The following is an 11,609-nucleotide window of genomic DNA, read 5'->3' as shown; positions in this document are numbered from 1 at the left end:
CTTCTTTATCCATTCATCCGATGATGGAGGGGGAAGGGTAAGCTGTGACAAAGCGAGAGAGAGGCATGGACATATATACACTACCAAACGTAAGGTAGATAGCTAGTGGAAAGCAGCCACATAGCACAGGGAGATCAGATCGGTGCTTTGTGACCACCTGGAGGGGTGGGATAGGGAGGGTGGGAAGGAGGGAGATGCAAGAGGGAAGGGATATGGGAGCAGATGTATATGTATAACCGATTCACTTTGTTATAAAGCAGAAACTAACACACAATTGTGAAGCAATTATACTCCAATAAAGTTGTAAAAATAAATAAATAAATTAATTAATTAATTAAATTTTTAAAAATAAAATAAAATGGATCATGGATAAGGACCTGCTGTATAGCACAGGGAACTCTACTTAATACTCTGTAATGACCTATATGGGCAAATAATCTAGAAAAGAGTGGATATATGTATATGTATAACTGATTCACTTTGCTGTACAGCAGAAACTAACACAACATTGTAAATCAACTATACCAATAACAATTTAAAAATAAGTAAATAAATAAACTAAGGGGGGGGGGGAACAATACCAGGGGGAGTTCCCTGGTGCCAGTGGTTAAGTGGTTAGGAATCCGCCTGCCAATGCAGGGGACACGGGTTCGACCCCTGGTCTGGGAAGATCCCACATGCCGCAGAGCAACTGAGTCCGTGAGCCACAATTACTGAGCCTGCGCTTTAGAGCCTGTGAGCCACAACTACTGAGCCCGCGTGTCACAACTACTGAAGCCCTTGCGCCTAGAGCCTGTGCTCCACAACAAGAGAAGCCACCACAGTGAGAAGCCTGTGCACTGCAAAGAAGAGTAGTCCCCACTCACCGCAACTAGAGAAAACCTGCGTGCAGCCAAAATAAATAAACAAAACAAAACAAAACAAAAACAATACCAGATTTCAGAAAGAATCTCCCACATTTTAAGTTTGCATAGATGTTTAAGTCAGCTATTTGTTCAACGAAGAAGAGTCGATGAAATGTATTAGAAAGCATTTTATTAATAAACTATTATCAAACAATATTCATTTCATGTAGCACAAATTAACTTTTTGGTGCAAGAAGAGGAATATCTGAATGTTTCCCATCTATTTCTAAAACTGTCAGAATTCCTTTGTATAAGATTGATATCTTCAAATTTAGAACCTAAACATAAATTTTTCTTAAGAATGCATACATAAAATACTTCTCCTGTAACTGCGCTATACCCTTGACAAATCCCTATTGGGAGTTACAGTAGTGACTGCAGGCATTTATCTTTAAAACAACGTTTCCTCATTTTTCAGGTTTGGGAATGATATCACATCAAGTATGGAAAATAACTTTTTTCCTTAAGAAGACATAAATTCACTTAGAGATGTCTCCTCAAATTCAGAAAAACCCATTTCTTCAGCTCCTTCTGGCAGGACTCCATATTAATCTCAACCACTTCATTCTTGCCTGGAAGTGTTTTTGTCGGGTTGTCTTCACTTACACCTTCAATGTCTGCCAGATCAATAGGTGGTAAAGGATTCCTCCGTCACTGGAAGCTGTTATACTGCCAAAATTCTTCATTGAGCTGGCGCGGCGCGGCCCCCCAGTCTCCCCGCAGGGAGTCTGCGCGCCCCGCCCCTTCGTCGCCACCGCCCCTCCCCCGGCCCGCGGGGCCGCACGGGCGGCTGCAGCAGCGGCGCTTCGCCGGTCTCCAGGCCGCGGCCCTCACGCTCCGCGCCGTCCGGGGCGCCAGTGTCCCCGCCGTCGCGGCGCTTGCTGGGCGAAACCGAAGGCTCAGTCATAGCCCCCGCGTCGATTTTACGCTTTCGGGGCAGCTCCGGGACGCCGAGCGCCTGCCCGGGATGCGAGACCCCCGGCGGCGGGATCCAAAGCCGTGGCCATGCCGGCTTCTCAGGAAAGTCGCGGAGCAGGAGCCAATTCCAGGGCACGTGGAACGTCAGGGGCTCGGCAGCACGCCGCTTGCCCGTGGGCCCTGACGGCTCTGGCGGAGCCCGCCGGGGGCGGCACTCCCGTAGCTGTGGGAGTGGAGGGCCTCTCCACTAACTTTGACGTCCCTGTGGTCTTGCTCTCCAGGTCAATGCCAATCCCCGGTGCACCTTACATTTGCCATGCCTACAGAACTGATTGACAAAGATGAGTTTCCTGTTGGGACATCTTTGAAGTATAAATGCCGCCTTGGTTACTACAGAAGAGAATTCTCTATCACCTGCCTGCAAAACTCTGTCTGGTCAAGCCCTGAAAACAACTGTAGGCGTAAGTAACTCTAGACTGAGGACTCCTCTGTCTGTGTCAATAATCCTTAAGATCTGATCAGTCGTTCAAATTTTGAAACAAAGACACGTGTCTTGGTAACTTTGCCTAAGGTATAAAAAGATGTGAGGGTTATTCTTGTAGGTCATATCTTCCTACTGCTTTGAGTCCCTAGCACCTTCATTACAAGTTCATTTCATGAGAAATGACCATCACAAGGCATGACTGAGGGAAAATCTCAATTCAGTAGGGGTGTCCCATTTTTACACCTGAAACTAAGTAATGAATGACTCAGGAGAGGAAAGAAATGTGTAGGTGGGGAGAGAATCCCAAACTTCAAGACTTTTGATGTACACTGGTTGAATTACAGAGTAAGCATTTTAGTAATAAGCAAAGTTTACATCTTTCTAAGAGGCAAAAAAATATGGGGATGAGATCTGGAAGGGAGGTCTTTTTGAAAGTGGTGCTTAGTAGGTGGCTGATCCTGAGGCAGTCTTGTGAGTTTCCTCAAGGTGGCAAATCTATAGAACTACAAGAGCTATGGCCAGTTTGGGACCTTATGTATTAACAGACGTTCAGAGTATTCTACACCCAGTCCCCACATTCTGCTTCTTTCCCATAGGTAAATCATGTGGATCTCTTCCAGAGCTCATAAATGGCAAAATGGACATCAACAAAGACACCCAGTTTGGATCAACTGTTACTTATTCTTGTAATGAAGGGTGAGTTGGCAGTAGCTTTGTTTGGAATGACAGTTCTAGAATTGTAACACTGATCTCTAAACAGTAGTCTCAGAAAGGAAAGTCAAACTACCTGTCCATTTAAAACATAGCAGTAAGATTTCTAAGTAGAAGTTGTGCCTTGAATCCAGGCATTTAACTACCCTTGCAATGACTAAACAAATATTTGAAAAAATAGGAAAAAACCTGTAACCATGCTAGAAATTGGAGGGGTGAGGGTAGTGTTTGCACACCAAATTAATGCACCTAAAGCCAAGTGAAGCATTTACTAGATGAGAAGGACCAGCCTTCTAAAGAAGTAAGTGGAACAAACACACATATATTCTTAACTCAAAGCAATAAGAGATAGAAATGTTGGACTCAGGAAAAAGTAGGAAAGAGTTGTTTATTTGGGATGATGGAGTAGATGAGGTGGATGGGCAAATCTTAATTGTTATAGCACCTCTCCAGAAGTGTACACAATACAGGAATCTTGCTGTGGACATACTCTTGGCTTATCTGTAGGGGAGACAACCAATTTAGGAAAGAAATAGGGACACCTTATATCTTAACTTTTGTTCTGTTTTTATTACTTATTATTACTTACAATACATGCAAAATAACATAAGTGAAACATAGAAATAGTAATAACAATAAAATGAATTTCAATGCATATGCCAGCCACCTTAAAAACCATCACTAGTACCTTTGACGCTGACTATGTGCTTTTCCCAATTTCCATTCCTTCACCTCCAAAACTTCTCCAGAAGTAACCACCTTCCTGAATTTTGTTTATCCCTCGCATTTCTTTTCCATTTTCTCCCGTACATAGTCCTAATCATTATATTTTTAGTTATACATATTTTAACTTTATATAAATGACATGATTTTATATGAACATCTTTGCAAATTGGTTTTGATTTAATAGTTTGTTTCTGACATTCATTCATGTTGTTGTGGTTAATTCATTTTCATTTAGGATAGTGTTCACTTGTCTGGATACAGAAGAATTTATTTCTTTTTTTGTTGTTGTTAGATATTTTGATTATTTCTAGTTTGTTTTGCTTTGTTTTGTTTTGGCTATTATAAGCATCCCTGATATAAAGATACTCATACATGTCTCCTAGTACACATGGGCAAAAGTTTCTCTAGGACAGTGGTTTTCAAACTTATTTTAACATGATCAACAACTAAGAAATATATTTCTACAGCACATACACACACACATAAACAGATACACATGTATACCACATCACATACACATTTATATAAATTAAAATTGTCACACAAATATTTAACATTATACTGGAAGTTCTAGCCAGGAAATTAGTCAAGAAAAAGAAATAAAAGGCATCCAGATTGGAAAGGAGAATTAAAACAATCTCTGTTTGGAATTAAAACAGTCTCTATTTGGAGGCCAGATCAAGACAGTGGAGTAGAAAAATCTTCACCTTCTCCCACAGACATACGAAAACTACAACTACATATAGAATAACTATCTCTGAAAGTGACCTGAAGACTAGCAGAACAGATTTTCTACAACTAAGGATATAAAGAAAAGGCCACATTGAGATGAAGAAGAGGGGAAGAGATGTGGTCTAGTCAGAACACCCCCCCAATGCAGTGACCCACAAGCCAGAAGAAAATCACAACCATGGGGATCCCCCCTGAGGAGTGAGGGGTCCAAAACCCACACTGGGCTCCCCAGCCTGTGGCACCTGCACCGGGAAGACAAACCACCATAGTGTCTGGCTTTGTAAACCAGCAGGCTTATGTTTCAGGGGAGCCAGAGGGCAGCGGGAGACTGCTCTTGAAGGGCTCACTTGCTCTGGGTCCCAGCACAGACAGAGCAGCAACTTAAAAAATGCCTTGGCTTTATGAGGAGGAGATTTATTGATTAATTCTGGGGCAGGTACCAGGGGATGGAAGTGCTGGTAGGTGCCATTTTTTTTTCTCCTTACACCTAGCTGGCCCAGTGCTGATAGGTGCCTTTCTGTCACTCTCCATCAACACAGGTAACACTGTGTGCCACACCCCAACGTTCCCCTAAGTACCTGCCCAACCCAACCCACCTGCCTCAACCAGTCCCTCTAAAGAAGCTCCCACCCCATCCTACCTGGTACATGGTTCTGCCCAGGACCAGTTCTCCTCCAAAGTGGCTCACATTCTGGGGACCTAGCCCTTCCCATTAGCGAGCCCACAGAAGTTGCAACCAGGCCTCACAGACAGCTGGGCTGGGGATCAGCCCTGCCTACCAGTGTGTCTGTAGAAGTCATGGCCTAAACACAACAGGAGGATGCAGGCAGCCCATGCAGGGGTTAGCCTTGAGCACCTGGCTCGGGTGACCAGGGGGGATTATGCCACTGGGCTCTACATAACACTGTCTACATAAGGCCACTCTTTTAAGGTTGGGAGATGTAGCTGATGTACCTAATGTTTAAAAAACAAACACCGAGAGTTAGGCAAAATAAGAGACAAAGGAATACCTTCCAAGTGAAAGAACAAGATAAAACCCCAGAAAAAGAAATATACAAGATGGAGATAAGCAAATTACAAGATAAAGAGTTCAAAGTAATAGTCATAAAGATGCTCATCAAACTCAGGAGAAGAATGGATGAACAAAGTGAGAACTTGAACAAAGAGATAGAAAATACAAACGAGCCAATCAGAACTGAAGAATACAATAACTGAAATGAAAAATACATTAGAGGGAATCAATTACAGAATAGAGGATGCAGAAGAACAGGTCAGTGATCTGGAAGACAGAGTAGTGGAAATCACCCAATTGGAACAGCAAAAAGAAAAAAAGGAATTAAAAAATGAAGATAGCCTTAGGAACCTCTGAGACTACATCAAGCATACTAACATTTTCATTAGAGGGGACCCAGAAGGAGAAAAGAGAAAGAAAGGGACAGAAAGCCTATTTGAAAAGATAATGGCTGGAAACTTCCCTAACCTGGCAAAGGAAACAAACATTAAAATCCAGGAAGCACAGAGAGTCCCAAACAAGATGAAGCCAAAGAGACCCACACGAAGACACACTGCAATTAAAACGTCAAAAGTTAAAGATAAAGAGAGAATCTTAAAAGGAACAAGAAGTAAACAAGTTATGTACAAGGAAACCCCCATAAGACTATCAACTGATTTTTGGGCAAAAACTTTACAGGCCAGAAGGGACTGGAACAATATTTTCAAAGTGCTGAAAGGAAAAAACTTATAAGAATACTCTACCCAACAAAGTTATCATTCAGAATTGAAGAAGAGATGGAGCCTCCCAGACAAGCAAAAGCTAAAAGTTCTTCACCACTAAACCAGCTTTACAAGAAATATTAAAGGAACTTCTATGAATGGAAAAGAAAAGGCCATAACTAGAAACAAAAAAAAATTATGAAAGGAAAAATATCTCACTAGTAAAGGCAAACACAGAGTTAAGGTAGTGGATCTACCACTTATAAAGCTAGTATGAAGTTTAAAAGACAAAGGTAGTAAAATCCATCTAAATCTAAAATAATTAGTTAAACAATACACAGAATGAAAGGATGTAAAATATTATGTCAAAAACATAAAATGGGGGAAGGAGTAAAAATGCAGTGCTTTTAGAATGTGCTCCAACTTAAGCAACCATCAAATTAAGATAGGCTGCTATATACATAGGTTGCTATATGTAAATCTCATGGTAACTACAAACCAAAAACCTATAACACAAACTATAAAGAGAAAAGAATACAGACATAAAGCTAGAGAGAGTCATCCAATCACACGGGAAGAGAACAAGAGAAGAAGAAAGGAACAGAGAAGAACTACAAAAACAACCATAAAACAATTAATAATATGGCAAAAGTACTTATCTATCAGTAATTACTTTAAATGTAAATGAATGAAATACTCTAATCAAAGGATACAATGTTCTTGGATTGGAAGAATCAATATTGTGAAAATGACTCTACTACCCAAAGCAATCTACAGATTCAATTCAATCCCTATCAAATTACCAGTGGCATTTTTCACAGAAATAGAACAAAAATTTAACAATTTGTATGGAAACAAACACAAAAGACCCCAAATAGCCAAAGCAATCTTGAGAAAGAAAAACAGAGCTGGAGGAATCAGGCTTCCTGATTTCAGACTATACTACAAAGCTATAGTAATCAAGACAGTATGGTACTGGCACAAAAACAGAAATACAGATCAATGGTACAAGATAGAAAGCCCAGAGACAAACCCACACAGCTATGTTCACCTAATCTATGACAAAGGAGGCAAGAATATACAATGGAAAAAAAACAGTCTCTTCAATAAGTGATGCTGGGAAAAGAATGAAATTAGAATACTCCCTAACACCATATGCAAAAATAAACTCAAAATGGATTAAAGACCAAATGTAAGGCCAGAAACTATAAAACTCTTAGCGGAAAACAGGCAGAACACTCTTTGACATAAATCACAGCAGGATCTTTTTTGACCCACCTCCTAGAGAAATAAAAATAAAAACAAAAATAAACAAATGGGACCTAATGAAACTTAAAAGCTTTTGCACAGCAAAGGAAACCATAAACAAGATGAAAAGACAACCCTCAGAATGGGAGAAAATATTTGCAAATGAAGCAACTGACAAAGGATTAATCTCCAAAATATACAAGCAGCTCATGCAGCTCAATATCAAAAAAACAAACAACCCAATCCAAAAATAGGCAGAAGACCTAAATAGACATTTCTCCAAAGAAGACACACAGATGGCCACGAGGCACATGAAAAGCTACTCAACATCACTAATTATTAGAGAAATGCAAATCAAAACTACAATGAGGTATCACTTCACACCAGTCAGAATGGCCACCATCAAAAAATCTACAAACAATAAACGCTGGAGAGGGTGTGGAGAAAAGGGAACCCTCTTGCACTGTTGGTGGAATGTAAATTGATACAGCCACTATGGAGAACAGTATGGAGGTTACTTAAAAAACTAAAAGTAGAACTACCATATGATCCAGCAATCCCACTAAGGGGCATATACCCTGAGAAAACCATAATTCAAAAAGACACAAGCACCCCAATATTCATCGCAACTCTATCTACAATACCAGGGCATGGAAGCAATATAAATGTCCATCGACAGATGAATGGATAAAGAAGATGTGGCACATATATACAATGGAATATTACCCAGCCATAAAAAGGAATGAAATTGGGTCATTTGTAGAGATGTGCATAGACCTAGAGTCTCTCATACAGAGTGAAGTAAGTCAGAAAGAGAAAAACAAATATTGTATATTAAGGCATAATGTGGAATCTAGAAAAATGGTACAGGTACATATTTGCAGAGCAGGAATAGAAACGTAGACATAGAGAACGGACATGTTGACATGTGGGGGGAAGGGGAGTTGGGATGAATTGGGAGATTGGGACTGACATATATACACTACCATGTGTAAAATAGCTAGCTAGTGGGAAACTGCAGTATATCACAGGGAGCTCAGCTCAGTGCTCTGTGGTGACCTAGATGGGTGGGATGGAGGGGGGTGGGAGGGAGGTCCGAGAGGGAGGGGATATGTATATACATATAGCTGATTCACTTTGTTGTACAGCAGAAACCAATGCAACATTGTAAAGCAACTATACCCCCCCCAAAAAAAAGATACAGGGTGGCTGAATGGATTAAGAAAACAAGACCCATATATATGCTGTCTACAAGAGACTCACTTCAAATCTAAAGACACACACAGACTGGAAGTGAAAGGATAGAAAAAGATATTCCACACAAATGTAAACAAAAAGAAAGCTGGAACAGCAGACTTATATTAAACAAAATAATAATATTAGACAATATTAAAACAAAGACTGTAACAGAAGACACAGAAGGACATTACATAATGATAAAGGGATAAATCCAAGAAGAGGACATAACATAAATATATCTATGTACAGTAATCAAGATATGGAAGCAACCTAAGTGTCATTGATAGGTAAATGGATAAAGAAGATGGAGTATATATACAAAACAATATCACTCAGCCATAAAAAAGAATGAAATCTTGTCATTTGTGACAACATGAATGGACCTAGAGGGCATTATGTTAAGTGAAATAAGTTAGACAAAGAAAGACAAATATGATTTCACTTATATGTGGAATCCAAAAAACAAAACAAGTGAACAAACAAAACAAAGCAAAGCAGAAATGGACTCACAGATACAGAGAACAACTGGTGGTCATCAAAGGGAAGGGGGATAGGGGGTTGGGTGAAACAGGTAAAGGAGATCAAGAGGTATAAACTTCCAGTTATAAAATAAATAAATCACAGGATGTAATGTACAGCATAGAGAATATAGGCAGTAATATTGTAATAACTTTGCATTATGGGGACCTAGCCCTTCCCACTAGCGAGCCCACAGAAGTGGCAACCAGGCCTCACAGACAAGCTGGGCTGGGGATCAGCCCTGCCTACCAGTGTGTCTGTAGAAGTCATGGCTTAAACACAACTGAAAATAATAAATATGTCTAAATAAATAAATATGTATCAGATTTAGGAACATTCCAAGTCAGTGGGTTCATTTCAAGCAAAGGCAGAATCCACAGAGAGGTTAATAGAATTGACACATACACAAATACTAAAAACAAATAAAATACAAATGAAAAACCACAAAAATATATAAAAAGCCCTTACAAACAAAATATGAACACCTAAATAGAGAAATGATCAAAAGATACAAAGTGACAATTAAAAGAAAAAGGTACAAATGGTAAATACATGTGGAAGAATCTGGCCTTGCTATTAATAAAATTAATACAAATGAAAATAACAATAATATGCTACTTTAACCACTTATTCAATCCAAAAGTATTTATTCAGAGCCCACAAATACTAAGAATAGGTACTATTCTGGAAGCTGGAGATATAGCAATAAACAAAATACACAAAAATCCCTCTGTGTAGCTGTTAGTTTTGAAGTTCAGGGTAATGGGCATTGACATAAACTCCTGGTGGCAGTATACATTTATACAAATTTATACCATTTAACACAGTTTAGGCAATACACTTTTGCCAAGAAGTCAAACTTAACAGTCTTCCTTTTTGAAGTCTTTTAGACTCTAAAGGCTTGGAAAGGTTGGAATGGAAAACATCTTAATGTTCAACAACAGGGGATTATTTGAGTAAATTACAGTCCATTCATGGGATGGAATATTATTCTGCCAATAAAAATATTGGGGATTGATTATAATATATTTGCTGGGGTTTGAGGGATTCCAATAAACAATACATATATCTTCACCACCAAATTTCTGGACCAGCTGAGGCATCAGACAGATGAAGATCAAATTATATCTTTATTGCTGAAAGAGATTAGTAGAGAATATAACTTTAGGTCAGGGCTAAATGACCTAATTTTTAAAATCCCATAATGTAATTACCTGTTCTCAGACACAGCTAAACAACTGTAAGCTTCCCGCATCTATCCCACCTCCACTGCCACTCACCACAGGGGTAGGAGAAGCCCCTTAGCACATGGCAGAGAATCAACTAGAATACATCCTCTCTGCAGGCATGAAGAGTGGGAATGAGGCACAAGATGCAGAAGTTTGAGATGAATTGCTCTATTCCTTCTCCCAAACTCACCAGTCTGAGAACTCATGGTGGGCAGGTAGGGGTAAACAGAGAACCCAGGACTGTCGATCTCAATAAGGCCCCAAAAGGAAATCTGAAAAGCAAATGTAGGTGTCCTACCCAACAATATTGTATATAATGAAAACAGTTTTAGGATAGACGTTATATTTAAAGAAGGTGAGACCGCAAAGGGACTGTTCTGTGTAAGGAAAGGAGAGGAAGTTGCTTGTTTTTCCAGAGAAGAAGGAGGAGAGATACAAGTGAGGGATGGAATAAAATGCCTAATGGCATTCACTTCCTAGTGTAACACTCCCTAAAACTTCCCCCCAATGCAACAACAAATGCTTTGAGCAAGTGGATTTGTAGGAGAAACCCACAAAAATCCTGGGCATGGCTGCTAGATAAAATGTAGTGCAGAACCCAAAGCCAGCAGGGAGGGACACAGGAAAGTGGAAGCAGAGAGAAGTATGGGGAAATTAGCCCTAAGACACACAGTAATCATGTGTGTGGAAAAGGCCTCTCACACAGCTGTGAAATATAGGTCCTGGCCCAGTTTAATGTCACCTACTTGACAGCTGACATCCATGTTACATGTATATCTCTTCATGTAAGAAACCGAAAGAATTTTCTGTAAGTTCTTGACCCAGAGTATGGTGCACAGACCAGCAAGGTCAGCATCTCCTGGGAGCTTGTTAGAAATGCAGAATTTTCATACCCACTGAATCAGAATCATATTTTCACAAGATCCCCTGGTGATTTCTATGCAAATAAAACTTTGGAGAAGCACTTCTCTAAACCATTAACTATGTTGTAAGATACAGTTTAGGTAATTTTTTTCCATTACTGGAATTTTCTGTATCTTTCACATTTTTTCTACAATGACTGAGTATTAACTTTTGTAATCAGCTTTTAAAGAGCTGTTACTGAAATTCCAGTTCCAGATTCACTTTTCCCTGCTTCTCTCTCTACACATAACTAAATACCCTAGAAATTGTTCAACATACAAC

At 39.7% G+C, this 11,609-nt stretch overlaps 1 protein-coding gene and 1 pseudogene across 2 annotated transcripts in view; one reads left to right on the top strand and one right to left on the bottom strand.

Annotated features, from left to right (window-relative positions):
• Positions 1–1,388: 1,388 nt before the first annotated feature.
• On the bottom strand, positions 1,389–2,141 carry LOC307066078 (uncharacterized protein C9orf40-like; annotated as a pseudogene). Its single transcript has 2 exons — positions 2,133–2,141; positions 1,389–2,046 (listed from the first exon to the last, which is right to left on the bottom strand). The product of its transcript is annotated as an uncharacterized protein C9orf40-like (transcript).
• Positions 2,140–11,609, top strand: part of CR1 (complement C3b/C4b receptor 1 (Knops blood group)) — a gene marked incomplete at both ends in the record, with an annotated part of 113,346 nt that continues 103,876 nt past the window's right edge. Inside the window, 2 exons of the mRNA XM_079723145.1 lie at positions 2,140–2,284; positions 2,904–3,003. Of these exons, the coding sequence (XP_079579271.1) occupies positions 2,140–2,284; positions 2,904–3,003 (245 nt within the window). The remainder of the gene's footprint in view (positions 2,285–2,903; positions 3,004–11,609) is intronic.

The sequence above is a fragment of the Hyperoodon ampullatus genome (assembly GCF_949752795.1).
Source record: "Hyperoodon ampullatus genome assembly, chromosome: 2".
Taxonomy (NCBI): Eukaryota; Metazoa; Chordata; class Mammalia; order Artiodactyla; family Ziphiidae; genus Hyperoodon; species Hyperoodon ampullatus.
This window is presented reverse-complemented; position numbering and strand designations above follow the sequence as displayed.